The sequence below is a fragment of the Oncorhynchus gorbuscha genome, linkage group LG18 (genome assembly GCF_021184085.1).
Source record: "Oncorhynchus gorbuscha isolate QuinsamMale2020 ecotype Even-year linkage group LG18, OgorEven_v1.0, whole genome shotgun sequence".
Lineage (NCBI taxonomy): Eukaryota > Metazoa > Chordata > Actinopteri > Salmoniformes > Salmonidae > Oncorhynchus > Oncorhynchus gorbuscha.
This window is the reverse complement of record NC_060190.1, coordinates 71,716,237-71,736,145: the sequence shown is the minus strand read 5'-3', so window position 1 is coordinate 71,736,145 and position 19,909 is coordinate 71,716,237. Positions and strand designations below refer to the sequence as shown.

General features: G+C 42.9%; 2 protein-coding genes across 2 annotated transcripts; both read right to left on the bottom strand.

The window, feature by feature from the left end:
• Window positions 1-810: 810 nt before the first annotated feature.
• LOC124002937 (PRELI domain containing protein 3B-like) lies at window positions 811-12,452 on the bottom strand. The gene is made up of 6 exons (XM_046310789.1): window positions 10,462-12,452; window positions 9,467-9,635; window positions 6,047-6,136; window positions 3,281-3,351; window positions 2,997-3,099; window positions 811-2,716 (listed from the first exon to the last, which is right to left on the bottom strand). The coding sequence occupies exons 1-6, from the start codon at window positions 10,491-10,493 to the stop codon at window positions 2,597-2,599; spliced, it is 585 nt and encodes a 194-aa protein (XP_046166745.1). The 5' UTR covers window positions 10,494-12,452; the 3' UTR covers window positions 811-2,596.
• Window positions 12,453-12,594: 142 nt separating this feature from the next.
• Window positions 12,595-16,660, bottom strand: LOC124002930 (tubulin beta-6 chain-like). The gene is made up of 4 exons (XM_046310778.1): window positions 16,463-16,660; window positions 15,186-15,294; window positions 14,955-15,065; window positions 12,595-14,458 (listed from the first exon to the last, which is right to left on the bottom strand). The coding sequence occupies exons 1-4, from the start codon at window positions 16,517-16,519 to the stop codon at window positions 13,305-13,307; spliced, it is 1,431 nt and encodes a 476-aa protein (XP_046166734.1). The 5' UTR covers window positions 16,520-16,660; the 3' UTR covers window positions 12,595-13,304.
• Window positions 16,661-19,909: the final 3,249 nt, after the last annotated feature.

The window sequence follows — 19,909 nt, the reverse complement described above, 5'->3', positions numbered from 1 at the left end:
AGTTCCGAGTTAAGTTGTTTTGAGCGCGGCACTAATCATGCTTCACTGACATCAATGTTGAATGTTGATCATTATAAACTAGGAAAAGAGACCCTTAATCAAAGACTTGAGACCACAAAGCCACTCCACTGAATAGCAGGCTAATGATTGTTTTGCAATGCTTGCAGTTAGCCACAGACTCCTTCCAAACCACTTGTAGAATTTGCGATTTCCAACTTGTGTAATGTTAATGTCCAATGGCCGATGAGCACCGATACATTTTATCTATAATTTCTCTTGATATGACAAGGATTAAAAATGATTTTCCAGTAGATTGTCAACTTGATTCATGAGGACTGTTAGCTAAGATTTTGAAAGTATGATGTTGACATGATCAGTCCAATCAAACGTCATTTTATCTGTAGCCATTGACCTTGAGCCTTCTTGGAAGGGCACTTCTAGTGTAACTATGGCAGCACCCAAGGGGCTTGAATTTATTCAAGCTCTACCCTTAGACTTGGCGGTTTGCAGCCTTGGAAAGGAAAAGTACATCAATTAACTCAAGGATAGGATTTGGGCATTGGGTAATCTGATCCTAGAGCTGTGGTAGGGCATCTTCTGCCACCATCTCAACCTCTTTTCCCCCCCTAAAAAAAATGCAGGCATATTGGCTGCTCAAAATACACAGCTCTCAGAAAAGTGCAGACAGCTTTGCCATAAAACCCTATTCCACAAATCTTTGTCAAAGTAGAGAATTAAAATGTATGTAGCTACAATCATAGACATTTAAATTGCTTATCTGAGCTCAAACAACAAAATGTAAAAGCAAACATATTTTAGAGGACTTTTATTTATTTCACGTAAACCAACATGCCTGGTCTTCATTTCTGTTTGACCATTTGGAACTTGAGTTTACAGAAGCATTTTAATCCATTATGACTTCAGCACCAACTGAGTTTTATTGTTGTGCAGGTGTAGAGTTAAAGTTCTTTTATTCTAAATATGGGTAAAAAAATAAATATATTTTTTAAAAACACCCACAAAATTCCTCCTTACATGTTAGAACAAGCAACATGTCCCTTTGTTCTAACATCAGGTCATGTCAGAAGTCATTAACAAACCAGGAATATTTGACATTACCACTTTAAAGCATATTAGAACTGACTCTGGCACCATAACACAATTGTATTGAGAATGCAAACTGGCATGGTTTTTAGAATGCAAACTGGCATGGTTTTTAGAATGCAAACTGGCATGGTTTTTAGAATGCAAACTGGCATGGTTTTTGGAATGCACACATCACACGAAACTGACTGTAGCATCTTTCACCATAGACACAAGACAAAACATTCTGGTCAGGTTTGCACAGATTACACCTAGTCCTGGATTAAAAACACAATATATCAATAGTCCAGTGTTAAGCTTGATCTGCGTACAGGAAACCGTCCCTTAAGAGTTGGTAGCAGAGGCATTTGATCTCCTCAGGGTTATGATCTAGAATATATACTGGACATCCCAGGCTGTAAGTACCATTGTTTACAACCAAATTAAAAACACATTCATCTCTCTATATACATCAAATAAATAATATATTCTCTCCATACGTCAAACATAGCAGACATTTCCATAACAGACTGGAGGCTATAGCAGTACAGAACATTTAACCAAAACACTTATTTTATATTTAAATACTTAGTTTCACTCTTGGGAGAGAATGCAGAATATTACTGGAGGGCCTGGAGCATGACCCCTCTCTTCTGTACAGTATGTGCGCTAAAATGTATTCAGTGTTGGGGTCATAACACTCTAAGAACACAGACATTTTGTACTGGCAGAGGGTCAGACTTCTGAGGCACCGAAGAACAATCCATTAGTAATATTTAGTGAGGAATCGTACATTTCTTATCCGTTTCTTCTTCCCAAAGTCACATTTTACTCCTGCCCTTGTCAGTGATTTCACTCAATAAATATATGTCACTGTGAAGTATGAAAAACTCCAACCACGCCTTACCATGCTTAATTTAGATGCAGCTTTACGCAGGGAAGGTGGTATTAAAATGCAGCATGTTGAAACTGTTCTTGTTCTGTCTGTTATAGGTGATTGCATCCCCAGGATTTATTCAATAACCTCTGATCCGGTCTTAGCCTGGTCCCAGATCGGTTTGTGCTCTCTTGCCAACTCTGGCATCAGGCTAGCACAGTCCAACAAGATCGGTGCAGAACCAAGTTGTTACTCGCTGAACCTTCCTCTATATTTGACACGGTCCCTGAGGCTATAGTACTACTGCATGCTGATAACATGACCTGCTCTAGTCTCAAACTTGGGCACAGAGCAACTGAGAATATTTTAATTCTACTCCAACAGACACGGCGTTTGAGATGCTCCTCGCCTATAAAATGTTTAAAAAAATATATATACTAGGATTACCGTTGTTCCCTTAATTTCAGTTAGTACTTAAATAATAACAATAAATACAGTACTTGAATTGTAATCAAACTTGTAGATGTGATTCCTGTCCAGTTGATGAGAATCAGACCAGTCTAAAGGGAGGTGGAGTCTGTTCTGACGCAGGAGAAGAACAATGTCTCCAGGCTGGTCGCTGGGAACTTAGAGGTATCATTTCTCTGAAGTCATAGCAGCAGCCATGGGAGGCCTTATGGTGCCGCGGGCGGCAGCTGCCAGCTCTTCGATCTCTGCATTTAGCTTCCTGATCACCCACTCCATCGCCTCACGACCCTGATGGAGGAAGAGGAGACAAATTAGAAGTTGCATTTTTTATTTTAAAAGATATAAATGATCTCAGATTTCAAAAGGACATAGCCTGGTCCCGGATCTGGTTGTGTTGTATAGCTCTGATGGAAGTTGTCATGCCAAACACGAGCATAGGTGTAGGCTATACAGCACAAAGAGATCTGAGTCCAAGCTATCATGGACATCATTTTCAAACTACATGAAAATACAAGTGTTCCTCTAACCAGCCATCTGAGTAGGTGAGGTGAAGACAGAGATCACGTACCTTCCCTGCGTTTGCAGAGATGGTGCTAGCCATAACTCCCTCCAGGTAGCTACTCAGACTAACCCCTTTGACTGAGATGAGAGCTTCTTGAGTCAATATCGTCCTGCAGACAAGAGTGGAGAATTTGTCCAAAAAAATAATTATATATTCATGTAATGCATTTATCCTTTATTTAACCAGGGAAGTGACATTGGAGATCGAAATCTCCCATTTTAAGTAGCCCCTGATACACTGTAAGCATGGAACAAAGTTAGTAAAGCCTTCCTTGGTTTGACTGTACTTACTTCTCTGCGTCATCAGGATGTGGTCTGTATGTAAGCTTCTCATCCACTGACACCATGTTAGTGAATGTGATCTGCAGAGAGAATCATAGAGGCAGACAGCATTAGACACAGTCGGGGGTTTAATGGAATATACACATTCACTCTAAATTACTGTGAACTACACTGAACAAAAAATATAAACGCAACATGTAAAGTGTTGGTCACATGTTTCATGAGCTGAAATAAAATATCCCAGAAATGTTCCATATGCACAAAAAGCTTATTTCTCTTATTTTTGTGCACAAATTTGTTTACCTCCTTGTTAGAGAGCATTTCTCATTTGCCAAGACAATCCATCCACTTGACAGATGTGGCATATCAAGAAGCTGATTAAAAAGCATGATCACTACACAGGTGCACCTTGTGCTGGGGACAATAAAAGGCCACTCTGAAATGTGCAGTTTTGTCACAACACAATGCCACAGATGTTTTGAGGGAGCATGCAATTGTCATGCTGACTGTCGGAATGTCCACCAGAGCTGTTGCCAGAGAATTGAATGTTAATTTCTCTACCATAAACCGCCTCCAACGTTGTTTTAGAGAATTTGTCAGTACGTCCAACTGGCCTCAACTGCAGACCACGTGTAACCACGCCAGCCCAGGACCTCCGAATCAGTCTTCTTCACCTGCGGGATCGTCAGAACAGCATTTCTGTCTGTAATAAAGCCCTTTTGTGGGGAGAAACTCCTGATTAGCTGGGCCTGGCACCCCAGTGGGTGGGCCACCCCTGCCCAGTCATGTGAAATCCATAGATTAGTCAATTGAAATAAATTCATTAGGCCCTAATTTCCTTATATGAACTGTAACTCCGTAAAATCATAGAAATTGTTGTATGATGCGCTTATATTTTTGTTCAGTGCAGAACAAGGTAGACCTTCCATAAATATCAAACCATTTGGCTCATTACATTCAGGGTTCCTGAGTTCTCAGACACACCCATCTGCTATTGGAAATGAGACCAGGACAGCTTCCAGAGTTTCAGGTTCTTCAACACAGCATGTTATGTAAATGGTTACAGGTCTGGTCTTGTAACACATTAATGCAACTGCCAGGCTATAGGTCTACAACATGCCATCTAAGAAAGATATACACAGAGTGTACAAAACTTTAAGAACACCTTGGTAATATTGTGTTGCACCCCCACCTGGGAATGAGATTGTGAGAAACAGCTTCTATTGAGGCTAAATAAACAGTCACCACTATCCAGCCTCCACCAAGTAGCTTGCCCTGAACCTTAGACTGCTGCCATATGACGGGCCAATAACAAGAAAAGATTAATATGGGCAAAATAACACAGACACTGGACAGAGGAACTCTGCCTAGGCGGCCAGCATCCCGGAGTTGCCTCTTCATTGTTGACGTTGAGACGGGTGTTTTGTGGGTACTATTTAATTAAGCTGCCAGTTGACGACTTGTGAGGCATCTAGTTTGAGAAACAGACAGTCTAATGTACTTGTCCTCTTGCTCAGTTGTGCACCGGGGCCTCCCACTCTTCTTTCTATTCTGCTTAGAGACAGTTTGAGCTGTTCTGTGACGGGAGTAGTACACAGCGTTGTACGAGATCTTCAGTTCCTTGCCAATTTCTCGCATGGAATAGCCTTCATTTCTCAGAACAAGAATAGACTGATGAGTTTCAGAAGAAAGTTCTTTGTTTGTGGCCATTTTGAGCCTGTAATCGAACCCACAAATGCTGATGCTCCAGATACTCAACTAGTCTAAAGAAGGACAGTTGTAATGCTTCTTTAAATTAGAACAATTTTCAGCTGTGCTAACATAATTGCACAAGGGTTTTCTAATGATCAATTAACATTTTAAAATTATAAACTTGGATTAGCTAACAAAATGTGCATTTGAAACAGAGGAGTGATGTTTGCTGATAGGCATACAGAGGCCCACTAAGTAGATATTCCATTAAAAAAATCAGCCGTTTCCAACTACAATAGTCATTTACAACTTTAACAATGTCTACACTGTATTTCTGATCAATTTGATATTTAAAATGGACAAAATGTTTTGCTTTTCTTTCAAACACAAGGACATTTCTCAGTGACCCAAACTTTTGCAAGGTAGTGCACATGAACACTGGTAACTTTAATAATGTTTACATACTGTTTCCCACTTTATATGTATACTGAGTGTACAAAACATTAAGAACACCTTCCTAATATTGAGTTGCACCCCCCCACCCCCTTTGCCTTCAGAACAGCCTCAATTTGTCAGGGCATGGACTCTATAAGGTGTCGAAAGCTTTCCACAGGCATGCTGGCCCATTGTTGACTCCAATGCTTCCCACAGTTGTGTCAAGTTGGCTGAATGTCCTTTGGGTGGTGGACCATTCTTGATACACACGGGAAACTGTTGAGCGTGAAAAACCCAGCAGCGTTGCAGTTCTTGACACAAACCGGTGCGCCTGGCACCTACTACCATACCCTGTTCAAAGGCACTTCAATATTTCGTCTTGCCCATTCACTCTCTGAATGGCACACACAATCCATGTCTAAATTGTCTGAAGGCTTAAAAATCATTATTTAACCAGTCTCCTCCCCTTCATCTACTCTGAAGTGGATTTAACAGTTGACATCAATAAGGGATCATAGCTTATACCTGGTCAGTCTGTCATGGAAATAGCAGGTGTTCCTAATGTTAACTACACTCAGTGTATGTCTCAATGTCAATAAGTATTATATACAACATTATGCTGAAACCATAAAAAGTTTCAGAACTCACGTTTGAAGATTGAAGCTCGAATGTCTTTTCAATGGGGTCCACTACAGAATGCTCCTGGATGTAAGTGCACGTCTGTGTTCTGCCAATGATCTGGAAGGAGAGAGAGAACAGAACCCACATGATCAAAGCTCCAGACCCCGGCCCTGTTTAGTGTCATTCAAATGTCCTGACGGAGAGTCCATCCTGCACTGATCTCAACGGCCTAGCCAGTAGTAACGCATGTATCAGACGGTTTCCTTTGTGCACTAGCTAGGTATATAGGACATGTCTGTGGACAAGTCAGTGCTGGATCTAATAGATTGGTTCATCTGGTTTCTCAGTAATCTACTGTACACTTGGCCTACACTCAACAGTCCACTCATTTATAATATTGTTCTTTTCTAAAGGTCGGTCATATTTTGTCTCAGAGATTCTCCGACGATGTCAATAACCCGTGAGTGATTTTGACTGGTTTATGTGCTAGACTTTAAAAAATATATATATTTAAAGGAGTTAGCAGTGATATTAATAGCAATTTTGTGACCGCCTGCCCCAATCTACACAATTGCTATTAATATCACTGCTACCCAGACTTTTTGTGACCACGTGCCCCAATCTACACAAAGTCTGGGTAGTAGAGTTAATCTAGGATCACTTTTACCTTTCAGATCATAATAAATTAGATGTCCTGCCTGTTTGTCACTGTCTGGGGGTATCATCGGACGGAGCCACAGTCTCTCCCGACCCCTCTTGTCTCAGCCTCCAGTATTTATGCTGCAATAGTTTATGTCAGGGGGCTAGGGTCTGTCTGTTATATCTGGACTATTTATCCTGTCCCCTGTGTAAATTTAAGTACGCTCTCTCTAATTCTCTCTCTCAGAGGACCTGAGCCCCAGGACCATGCCTTAGGACTACCTGGCCTGATGACTCCTTGCTGTCCCCAGTCCACCTGGTCATACTGCTGCTCCAGTTTCAACTGTTCTGCCTGCGGCTATGGAACCCTGACCTGTTCACTGAAAGTGCTACCTTGTTCCAGACCTGCTGTTATCAACTCTAGAGACAGAAGGTGCGGTAGAGATACTCCGAGTGATCGGCTATGAAAAGCCAACTGACATTTACTCTTTTGAGGTGCTGACCTGTTGCACCCTCGACAACCACTGTGATTATTATTATTTGACCCTGCTGGTCATTTATGAACGTTTGAACATCTTGGCCATGTTCTGTTATAATCTCCACCCGGCACAGCCAGAAAGAAGAGGACTGGCCACCCCTCAGAGCCTGGTTCCTCTCTAGGTTTCTTCCTAGGTTCTGGCCTTTCTAGGGAGTTTTTCCTAGCCACCGTGCTTCTACACCTGCATTGCTTGCTGTTTGGGGTTTTAGGTTGGGTTTCTGTACAGCACTTTGTGACATCAGCTGATGTAAGAAGTGCTTTAGAAATACATTTGATTGATTGATTGATGTATATGGACATGGGGAATCTGATCCTAGATCAGCACTCCTACTATGAGAGGCTTTTTGAATTAAAGCCCAGGAGACAGTGTCCTGTCAATGATTTGGCCGGTGGAGGAGCAAGACTGTCAAAGGACTCTGCCGACCTTCCCTCCCAGGATCCTTATCAAAAGGCAGAGTTGAGTAGGCTCTCGTCACAGCACCAGTTTCTGGGGGCTAAGATTAAAGGACCAGGAAAGGGAGGATCACAGTGGTTAATGCTTCCATAGTACTAGACTATGGGTCAGATCAGAGCTCTGGAGATGACCTCATTTCAAAGGAAAAATAATAGGAATATTTGCCCCCCAAAAAACTGAAGAATAAGATGTGTATGAACAGTCATTTTAAAACTGAAGTTAGTCTACCTGGTCAATAAATGAAGATGAAATTAAATCGCCTAATCTTTTACAAATCCTTTGTAGTCATATAATAGTCGTAACTGTAATCTTGTGGCAATTTGCATATGCAGCAAAGAGTAAACTAATTACGGACAGTGTTTAATAGCTACACCAGAAAAGAACATGGTGATGAGACCGGAAACCATTCAAAGCAGCCCTGAGTAGGCCCCTCCTTCCACCTGTTACAGCAGGCCCCTCCTTCCACCTGTTACAGCAGGCCCCTCCTTCCACCTGTTACAGCAGGCCCCTCCTTCCACCTGTTACAGCAGGCCCCTCCTTCCACCTGTTACAGCAGGCCCCTCCTTCCACCTGTTACAGCAGGCCCCTCCTTCCACCTGTTACAGCAGGCCCCTCCTTCCACCTGTTACAGCAGGCCCCTCCTTCCACCTGTTACAGCAGGCCCCTCCTTCCACCTGTTACAGCAGGCCCCTCCTTCCACCTGTTACAGCAGGCCCCTCCTTCCACCTGTTACAGCAGGCCCCTCCTTCCACCTGTTACAGCAGGCCCCTCCTTCCACCTGTTACAGCAGGCCCCTCCTTCCACCTGTTACAGCAGGCCCCTCCTTCCACCTGTTACAGCAGGCCCCTCCTTCCACCTGTTACAGCAGGCCCCTCCTTCCACCTGTTACAGCAGGCCCCTCCTTCCACCTGTTACAGCAGGCCCCTCCTTCCACCTGTTACTGCAGGTCCCTCCTTCCACCTGTTACAGCAGGCCCCTCCTTCAACCTGTTACAGCAGGCCCCTGGCAGCATAGGTCGAGGTCTGCCTGTTGCATCACTGATAAGAGGGTTGTGTTTTAGAGGGACAGTTCTGTACTGAGCAGACAGGATTGTGTTTTATAGGGGTAGCTCTGTACTGAGCAGACAGGATTGTGTTTTATAGGGGTAGCTCTGTACTGCCAGGACAGGATACTAGGAACAGGAATGGTACCAGCCTGTTCAGGACAGCATGTGCCAGACATAGAGCAATGCAGTCTCGTGCTACGGCTAGCGGTGGGCAGCGAGCCTGCTACTCTTAACACCCCCAACCCCCCTACATCCAGGAATAGCACCCTACGGGCTGGGAGTATTGGGGGCCAAGGTCAACTACTGCATAATGGAAGAGGCATTGCCTGGCCTGACCCAGAGTGTGTGAGAATGTGTAACTGAGATATGGCTGTGAAGCTAGGCTATGAACTCGAGGAACACTGAAGCTGGGGGTACTAGGAGCAGTGTACCAGGTAGGAGTGTCAAACCATGACACCCCACAGTTTTTCCCCCTCACACAGCAGTTGAAAGGTTTTAAACAGCAGGTCAAAAGTCAAAAGATACAGTCTTGCTGTACTTTCATTTTATGAAGCTTGACGTATTTGCGCGATAAACATTTTATATTCTATTTCTAGGAATATTGCAGAGAAAATGCTGAACGAAAAGGCTAGTATGACACCCAGACTGCTTACTATTATGTTGCTAAAGTAGAATCTGCTGTGCTAGATCCTGTCTTTCATTCTGATCTATCTAGAGCCTGTATACCTCTACGTGTTTGAATTTCTATAAAAAAATAACAAAAACACTTACCGACTTGACGATGGAAGGCAGACCCCACTCAGCGCTCAGCAGCCGGTTGCTGTGCAGGCGTCCCCGTGTGTCCACACTACGGTCCAACACATCCACCCCAAACACACTGGGGTTCATGGGGTTGGGGTACTTCTGCATCGCAGCCTTGGTGACTGTGTCCCAAGGATGGCTGTGGAGGGGAGAAAGAGTTGATCAGCATTCAATTTATATTACGCACGGTTTTACTGATATCCACATGGCAGTCAGACACTGAAATGCATGGATAATAAGACACACACACACTTTAACATTTAAGTTGAAATCACAAGTGCAATTCATGACAATATGTATATTTATTTAAACACTTGTGGATGAAACAGGTGCCGTTTAGCGCTATGAACATTCGTCTATTTATGTGCCACAGCCTCTACGAGTTGATTATTATTCAACGATGCAGTGAGCAGGACAGGGGATAACATGCTCTGATAACAGGTAGGAAGGAAGTCTAAAACCTCACTGGTTTAATTCAACTCTGTCTACATAGCAGCGGAGTGTCATCCTTTTTAAACTGGTGCTTTGACTTGTAAAATAGCCTAAATGTATCCACGGATTGATTCTTCCTCGATGAAGAATCTAGGTTGCATTGGAGGAGGCAGAAGCCATGTGTTTGCGGTGTGACGCATCTCGGAGGCGCATCAACGACTAGAGGAAAGGTTGCTACTACAACGAGCTAACTGGTTACGCAATTCCGCTGCAATCTGACACTGACCGCTAGAAGCTGCGGAGTTAAAATATTCAGATGCTGTTTAACTGATACAAACTGCCAGGGTCAGGACTCTCACAATCATTGAAATAACTAGCTAGTTAACTTTTGCTGACTAAACCCAAATCCACATGGGATCCAAGTTACAAATCGTGAAGTTGAATTCTTAAGTCAGTTAATTCAAGACAAAATCGGATACTAAAGCGAAACAACACGAACAAATCAATGAATAGATAGAAATCTGGCTACTCACTTGAAAATATGTTCCGATGTCCAGATCTTCATGGTCGGTGAAATGGGGAGCTTAGGAGTGAATCAGCCGGTGATTGCAGTCACACTGTTGGGAAAACCGCCCACCTTCAGAAAAGACCCAGCGAAACCCCCCCCTCCACCACCTACGACGCGCAGTCATGGGACATATGTTTGTGTGGCGCACTTCCGCCGCATTCCCCTGCGTTGATTGACAGCGGTCGACAACGCACAGGCGAAGTGGAAAACAAAACGCACGCGCCTACTAGACAGGATGTTCTTCTGGCAGGCACAAGTTTTGGCATGTTGGCGTGTGCATGTTCTTTATATCAAACGCAAATGTGAATAACGTCCTATGAGGTAGACTTACTGTTGAATCCATTTTTATTCATTGAATAAATAAACACATTAATAGTAATGTTTTTCAATGATGATTTGCTTTCTCTCCTAAATAGGATCTCTATCCTCTAGCTCAGTGGTGTCAAACTCCTTCCATGGAGGATCTAGTGTCTGCAGGTTTTAGTTTTTTTCCTTTCAATTAAGACAGAGACAACCAGTGAATGGAGTTATTTACTCATTAGTGGCCTTAATTCATTGATCAAGTACAAGGGAGCAGCGTAAACACTGCCAACACTCGGCCCACCTTGGGGTGTGTTTGACACGTCCTCTAGACCATTCCACTTTCCACATAGGATCACAGTATAGTAAAAACAACTGGACAATGTTTACATTTATCCCCTTCAGTGAGGTTACATAACTAATCACTCAATGTGTGTCCAACCTGGATCGTGAGTAAACATGGTCTTGGATGTGGATGTGGAGCTACTGCAGAGCTGACTGAATGCTAGGTCATTATCCTCTGGTATGGATTATATCATTTCCTTCTAAGCTACATTCCTATCACATGAGGTTGGTTTGTGGCACCTTAATTGGGGAGAACGGGCTCGTGGTAATGGCTGGAGCGGAATAGTTGGAATGTTAGCAAATACATCAACACCATGGTGTTCATGGTTTCCATGGTGTTCATGGTTTCCATGGTGTTCATGGTGTCCATGGTTTCCATGGTGTTCATGGTTTCCATGGTGTTCATGGTTTCCATGGTGTTCATGGTTTCCATGGTGTTCATGGTTTCCACGGTTTCCATGGTTTCCATGTGTTTGATGCCATTCCGTTTGCTCCATTCCAGCCATTATTATGATCTGTCCTCCCCTCAGCAGCCTCCACTGAGGCTACATGGCCTTTAGTCCATAGATTAGTCTCTGTCTTCAGCTGTCCTCCCCTCAGCAGCCTCCACTGAGGCTACATGGCCTTTAGTCCATAGATTAGTCTCTGTCTTCAGCTGTCCTCCCCTCAGCAGCCTCCACTGAGGCTACATGGCCTTTAGTCCATAGATTAGTCTCTGTCTTCAGCTGTCCTCCCCTCAGCAGCCTCCACTGAGGCTACATGGCCTTTAGTCCATAGATTAGTCTCTGTCTTCAGCTGTCCTCCCCTCAGCAGCCTCCACTGAGGCTACATGGCCTTTAGTCCATAGATTAGTCTCTGTCTTCAGCTGTCCTCCCCTCAGCAGCCTCCACTGAAGCTACATGGCCTTTAGTCCATAGATTAGTCTCTGTCTTCAGCTGTCCTCCCCTCAGCAGCCTCCACTGAGGCTACATGGCCTTTAGTCCATAGATTAGTCTCTGTCTTCAGCTGTCCTCCCCTCAGCAGCCTCCACTGAGGCTACATGGCCTTTAGTCCATAGATTAGTCTCTGTCTTCAGCTGTCCTCCCCTCAGCAGCCTCCACTGAAGCTACATGGCCTTTAGTCCATAGATTAGTCTCTGTCTTCAGGTGCCACAGTTCATGGGTCTTTCAGCCTGATCTGAGCATATTATCACTGTACAAAAAGGGAAATTCCGCTGCCATGTCAAATGGTCTTATCAAGCTGGACAGAGACAGTCACAAGTAATCTCTCTCTGTCAGATGGGAGGAGTGGGAGGGAATTATGTGCCAACTGTCCTCACTGACGACTGAGTTCTAGCTACTGTATGTTGTTGTAGCGTTTATAGGGCTTTAAAACCAGGCCTAGGACGTTGTTCATTGACAATAATGTTTGAACTTGGAAGAACCCCACACAATAAGCACACAGAGAACTATTGTTATATTGGAGAATTTTAATAATATAATACAAATAGTTCACAATATCACACTGAAAACATTGCTAAAATTGCTGAGGCACAAAATAATTAACAAATAGAACATTATACTCCACTTTTAAATACAGCTTTTAAAAATTTGCATATGATCTCAATCAAGTTTGGGAAATCTGGTAGTCTACATTACAACATTGACATAATTTGTTATCTATATTTGTCAGACAGATTCTTTCCTGATCTATTCAGTTTCCTAAAAAACATCAAATAGGCCTACATCAGTATACCAATGTAGACAATTTACACTGAATTACCACCTCTCTATTACCACACTGTACATTTCATTAAACAGGCAATTATCCTGATATCTCCTTTGGACACTATGACTTCTGTAGCTCAGTTGGTAGAGCATGGCGCTTGTAACGCCAGGGTAGTGGGTTCGATTCCCGGGACCACCCATACGTAGAATGTATGCACACATGACTGTAAGTCGCTTTGGATAAAAGCGTCCGCTAAATGGCATATATTATTATTATTATGACTCAAATACTAGAGTAGGGCCAGAAGTTTTCCCTGACTTGACCTGGAAAAACCCTGGGCCCTTGTTATAAACTATCAGGAAAAACTCTTGTTGAAGCTTCCAGACACAGCCTTGTTGCTCAGAACCGAGAAGACAGTGACAATATGATTATTCCACACAACATATGATGCCACATCTACTCAGCTATAGTCTCAATGGTTTCAATAGTCTCTGTCACAGTCTCCATCGTCGTAACTTCCGTACTCTGAACTCTCGTTGCAGCCGGTGAAGCCGACTCTTCCTCAGCCCCCTCCTCGGGCCCCCAACCCTCCTCGTCAGCCTTGGCATCCTGGTACTGCTGGTACTCGGACACCAGGTCATTCAGATTGTTCTCTGCCTCTGTGAACTCCATCTCGTCCATGCCCTCGCCAGTGTACCAGTGCAGGAAGGCCTTGCGCCTGAACATGAGCGAGAACTGGTCTCCTACGCGACGGAAGATCTCCTGAATGGCCGTGTTGTTGCCAATGAAGGTGGAAGCCATTGTGAGCCCCCGAGGTGGGATGTCACATACGGATACTTTACAGTTGTGAGGGATCCAGTCCACAAAATAGTTGCTGTTCCTCTGTTGCATCATCAGCATCTGCTCGTCCACTTCCTTGGTGGACATCTTGCCACGGAACATCCCAGCCACGGTCAGATAGCGCCCTCTTCGGGGATCGCAGGCGGTCATCATATTACGGGCATCAAACATCTGCTGGGTGAGCTCGGGCACGGAGAGGGTGCGGTACTTCTGGCTGCCGCGAGCTGTGAGAGGTGCAAAGCCCGACATGAAGAAGTGGAGGCGAGGAAAGGGTACCATGTTGACAGCTAACTTCCGCAGATCGGCGTTGAGCTGGCCTGGGAACCTCAGGGAGGTCGTGACTCCGCTCATGGTCATGCACACCAGGTGGTTTAGGTCACCGTAGGTCGGGTTGGTGAGCTTCAACGTACGGAAGCAGATGTCATAGAGAGCCTCGTTGTCGATGCAGAAGGTCTCATCCGTGTTCTCTAGGAGCTGGTGGATGGACAGCGTGGCATTGTAGGGCTCCACCACGACGTCTGACACCTTGGGCGAGGGCAGGACACTGAAACTGGTCATGATGCGATCGGGGTACTCCTCACGGATCTTGTTGATGATGAGGGTGCCCATGCCGGACCCTGTCCCGCCACCTAGGGAGTGGACGAACTGGAAGCCCTGAAGGCAGTCGCATCCCTCGCTCTCCTGACGCACCCTGTCAATCACGGTGTCCACAAGCTCTGCCCCCTCTGTATAGTGGCCCTTGGCCCAGTTGTTCCCAGCACCAGAGTTTCCTATTCCATAGAAACCGGCAGAAACCATCATGTTAGTGCAACTAACTTACATTGTAAATAAGGAAGTTCTCCAGCGATTTCTGAACATTTACTGCGATATCCCAAGAAAAGTGATATATCCCAAATATAAATACAGTAAAATATGCACAACTGCAACCTTCAAGGTGTAGTGCATTCAATGAGTTGGTCTGATAGGAATCTGTGATGTCATCGGCCTCCCCCCTTGAGGAACAATAAAGGAACCTACACTGACCCGGACCACCTATTGAGATGTGCCTTTTGTGAAGTAAATCATGTGTTAAATGAGTCGAAAAGGAGACTGGAGTGCCACTTAAAATGTAAAAAAAGTGAAATATCCCTTTAAGATACAGTATGCATATTACAATAGTGTCAAAAGAGTATCATTATTGAGTTTCCATCATCATCAATAACTTTGATTAGATGTACCGTTTCTGTCATCAATAACTTTGATCAGATTACTCTCAGTTACTCTCACCATGTATAAAGTTATCTGGCCTGAAGAGAGCTCCTATGCGGCTACCCCTGACACTGTCCATGGTCCCTGGTTCTAGGTCAAGGAGCAGGCCCCGGGGAACATATTTACCACCTGGAAGAACAAATTAACATGTCATAAATTATTTGCATTTGGCCCACGATAATATATCTTGATAGTCCTGGGGACTGAAGAACGCTCTTCATTTTTCAATAATGTATCCATTTGTCTTACCATTTGCCTCGTTGAAGTAGACGTTGAGCCTCTCCAGCTGAAGAGGATCATCCCCCTCATACATTCCTGTAGCACTGATTCCATGCTCCTCGCTGATCACCTCCCAAAACTGTAAAGACATGATGGATAGATGTGAAGACATTGATACAAAAGTAAAGCTAAAACACAGAACCAGGGACAACTCAGCAGGTCAAAAGGCCAGGAAAACCTCAGGCTCTAATGATAACTCCCCCCGACCCCAACAGATGCCCCATTACACATATTATGAGGACGTGTGAGCCGTCCATAGTGGTGAACTGTAGCTAAAATCTAACACATCATACAGTTGCTCTTGCTTGTCCTCAGCAGCAGCCATGATAAACATGTCCCACCCTTCAATGTACCAGCCTTCTGCGACTTCCTTCTTATCTCTGAGCAGAGAGCCCTTTGGGGAACTCCCTGTCACTCACACTCAACAACCGCCACAGCAGGCAACGTGCCAGCACCCAATAACTTGCTCAATATACACTATTTCAAACATGAAATATATATATATATATATTATACTAAAGAGAATGCCAATTGGTTTACATGTATAGGTATGTTGTACTTTACTACTCTGAATAGTATATGAAAGGCATCAACATTATCATCAAGTAACATACCCTACTGTACCAGTTTCTAAGTCTCATTGCATGTAAATAAAATATATGTATTGTATTTTCAGTGGAAGTATATATACTGTATTTGCAGTGGAAGTATATATATATATATATATATATATATTGTATTTGCAGTAGAAGTATATATATTTTATTTCTAGTGGAAGTATGTATACTGCATTTGCATTTGAAGTATATATATATATATATATATAGTTTTTGCGGTAGTATAAATACTGTGATTGGAATCAAGATAAGCATAGAGCTAAAGCATTATAGTGTTTAAGAAACACATTTAATCCATCTGAATATAAAACAGTTCATTTTTCAACCTTTCAGTGAGTAAAAAAACAATTTAACCCATTTGAATATACAACATTTAATGTATCAACCCTTCTGTGAATAAAAAATACATTTAACACCTTCTTTGAATATAAAACTGTTAATTTATCAACCCTTCCGTAAATAAATAAAAATACTTTTAACCGCTTTGAATATAAAACTGTTAATTTATCAACCCTTCAGTAAATAAATAAAAATACTTTTAACCCCTTTGAATATAAAACTGTTAATTTATCAACCCTTCAGTGAATAAAAACACATTTAACTCATTTGAATAGTAAACAGTACATTTACCTTAGAGCCTATCTGGTTTCCACACTGTCCAATCTGTAGATGTACAATTTCACGCATGATGAGCGAGCTAGAGACTGCTAACACACAAGGGCATCTGACATGACACTGCCTCCTCACCAGGGTTTTATACTGCAGAGGGCATCTGATGACACTGCCTCCTCACCAGGGTTTTATACTGCAGAGGGCATCTGATGACACTGCCTCCTCACCAGGGTTTTATACTGCAGAGGGCATCTGATGACACTGCCTCCTCACCAGGGTTTTATACTGCAGAGGGCATCTGATGACACTGCCTCCTCACCAGACCACCAGGTCACAGCATGCACCCTGTAGTATCTTTTTGACTTTCATTTCATTTGCATTTAACACAGTTTGATTGAATGTTGATGTGCTGAACAAGTATGATGCTTCATCAAGTATAATATATGCAGCGCATTTGACTCTGGGGAAGCTCTCAAGCCTAAACGGTCCCCTAAATGGATATAACTAGTTTTGTACAATCTCATAAATACTTTATAAAAGTTTTAAACCTCTTATTGTTTGGCTGTAGATTGTGCACAGCGCCTTCGCTCCAATAGTTTGCAAAGGAAGGAGGAATCGGATATATATATATATATACATATATATATATATACACATCGTATATATATGGTACCCCAACCACAGTTGAGTGATCAAGGAGGAATGGGATGGTATATATATATATATATATATACACACACACACACACACACACACACACACACACACACACACACACACACACACACACACACACACACACACACACACACACACACACACACACACACACACACACACACACACACACACACACACACTACCGGTCAAAAGTTTTAGAACACCTACTCATTAAAGTGTTTTTCTTTCATTTTTACTATTTTCTACATTGTAGAATAATATTGATGACATCAGAACTATGAATGACACATATGGAATCATGTAGTAACCAAAAAAGTGTTAAACAAATCAAAATATATGTTATATTTGAGATTCTTTAAATAGCCACCCTTTGCCTTAATGACAACTTTGCACACTCTTGGCATTCTCTCAACCAGCTTCATGAGGTAGTCACCTGGAAAGCATTTAAATTATTAGGTGTGCCGCCTTAAAATTTTATTTGTGGTATTTCTTTCTTTCTCAATGCATTTGAGCTAATTAGTTGTGTTGTGACAAGGTAGGGGTGGTATACAGAAGATAGCCCTATTTGGTAAAAGACCAAGTCCATATTATGGCAAGAACAGCTCAAATAAGCAAAGAGAAACGGCATCATTACTTTAAGACATGAAGGTCAGTCAATACGTAAAATTTCAAGAACTTTGAAAGTTTCTTCAAGTGCAGTCGCAAAAACCATGAAGCGCTATGATGAAACTAGCTCTTATGAGGACCGCCACAGGAATGGAAGACCCAGAGTTACCTCTGCTGCAGAGGGTAAGTTCATTAGAGTTACCAGCCTCAGAAATTGCAGCCCAAATAAATGCTTCACAGAGTTCAAGTAACAGACACATCTCAACATCAGTGGAGACTGCAAGACTGCATGAATCATGCCTTCATGGTCAAATTGCTGCAAAGAAACCACTACTAAAGGACACCAATAAGAAGAAGAGACTTGCTTGGGCCAAGAAATACGAGCAATGGACATTAGACTGGTGGACATTTTACATTTACATTTAAGTCTGTCCTTTGGTCTGGAGTCCAAATTGGAGATTAGAACACTTAACCAGCATGGCTACCACAGCATTCTGCAGCGATACGCCATCCCATCTGGTTTGGGCTTAGTGGGACCATCATTTGTTTTTCAATAGGACAATGACCCAACACACCTCCAGGCTGTGTAAGGGCTATTTGATCAAGAAGGAGAGTGATGGAGTGCTGCATCAAGATGACCTGGCCTCCACAATCACCCGACCTCAACCAAATTGAGATGGTTTGGGATGAGTCGGACCGCCGTGTGAAGGAAAAGCAGCCAACAAGTGCTCAGCATATGTGGGAACTGTCTGGTTTGCTTAATACAAGGAACTTGATGTATAGTATTTACTTTTACTCAAGTATGACAATTTAGTATTTTTTTCTACCAATGTACTTAAGTACATTTAAAACCAGATACGTTTCTACTTTTACTCAAGTAGTATTTTATTGGGTGACTTTCTCTTTCACTTTTAGTCATTTTTCTTAATTTTTTCCCCCTAACCACTCCTTCCCTAATTGGAGTAAACAAATGTCACTCGAGTCATTTTCTATTAAAGGTATCTTAACTTTTACTCAAGTATGACAATTGAGCACTTTCTCCACCACTGCATAGGACGCCAACCACACTTGAGTGATAGAGTAAAGGAATGCATACAGTGTGTTATACAGGGCTTTAGGAAACTATTCAGACCCCTTCAATTTTCCACATTTTGTTACTTTACAGCCTTATTTTAAAATGGATTAAATCATTTTTTCCCTCATCAATCTATACACAATACCCGATGACAAAACAGAAACAGGTTTTTAGAAATGTTTGCAAATTTATAAAATATAAAACACGTTAAAGGACACCAATAAGAACAAGAGGCTTTCTTGGGCCAAGAAACGAGCAAAGGACATTAGATCTGTAGAGATCTGTCCTTTGGTCTGATGAGTCCAAATTTGTCATTTGTTGTTCAACCACTGTGTCTTTGTGAGAAGCAGAGTAGGTGAACAGATGATCTCCGCATGTGTATATTTTCCACCGTGAAGCATGGAGGAGGAGGTGTTATGACGTGGGGGTGCTTTGCTGGTGACACTGTCAGTGATTTATTTAGTACTCAAGGTAAACTTAACCAGCATGGCTACCACAACATTCTGCAGCGATACGCCATCCAATCTGGTTTGGGCTTAGTGGGACAATCATTTGTGTGACCCAACACATCTCCAAGCTGTGTAAGGGCTATTTGACCAAGGAGAGTGATGGTGCTGCATCAGATGACCTGGCCTCCACAATCACCCAACCTCAATCCGATTGAGATGAGTCGGACTGGAGAGTGAAGGAAAAGCAGCCAACAAGTGCTCAGCATATGTGGGAACTCTTTCAAAAGTGGTGGAAAAGCATTCCAGGTGAAGCTGGTTGAGAGAATGCTAAGAGGGTGCAAAGCTGTCAAAGCAATGGGTGGATCCTTTTAAGAATCTCAAACATAAAATATATTTTGATTTGTTTAACACTTTTTGGTTACGCCATGTGTTATGTAATAGTTTTGATATTTCCACTATTCTTCTACAATGATGAACATAGTCCAAATAAAGAAAAACCCTTGAATGTGTGTCCAAACTTTTGACTGGTACTGAACATAATCACTCAACTGTGGTTGGGGTCCAAGGAGGAAGTCAAGTTAAGCTGTGAGGCTGCCCGTCCTGTTCTCTCTGCTGCGTCTCAGATAACACCCACATCGGCTGTACTTCTAGCTT

Coding starts and splice junctions, on each gene's coding strand:
- LOC124002930 (XM_046310778.1), bottom strand. CDS start 16,519: ATGCGTGAAATTGTACATCTACAGATTGGACAGTGTGGAAACCAGATA. Junction 15,295..16,462: donor GAAACCAGATAGGCTCTAAG/GTAAATGTACTG, acceptor ATGTCTTTACAG/TTTTGGGAGGTGATCAGCGA. Junction 14,459..14,954: donor GCCAGATAACTTTATACATG/GTGAGAGTAACT, acceptor TCTATGGAATAG/GAAACTCTGGTGCTGGGAAC.
- LOC124002937 (XM_046310789.1), bottom strand. CDS start 10,493: ATGAAGATCTGGACATCGGAACATATTTTCAA. Junction 3,352..6,046: donor TCGAGCTTCAATCTTCAAAC/GTGAGTTCTGAA, acceptor TTCTCTCTGCAG/ATCACATTCACTAACATGGT. Junction 2,717..2,996: donor TCTCTGCAAACGCAGGGAAG/GTACGTGATCTC, acceptor TTCCTCCATCAG/GGTCGTGAGGCGATGGAGTG.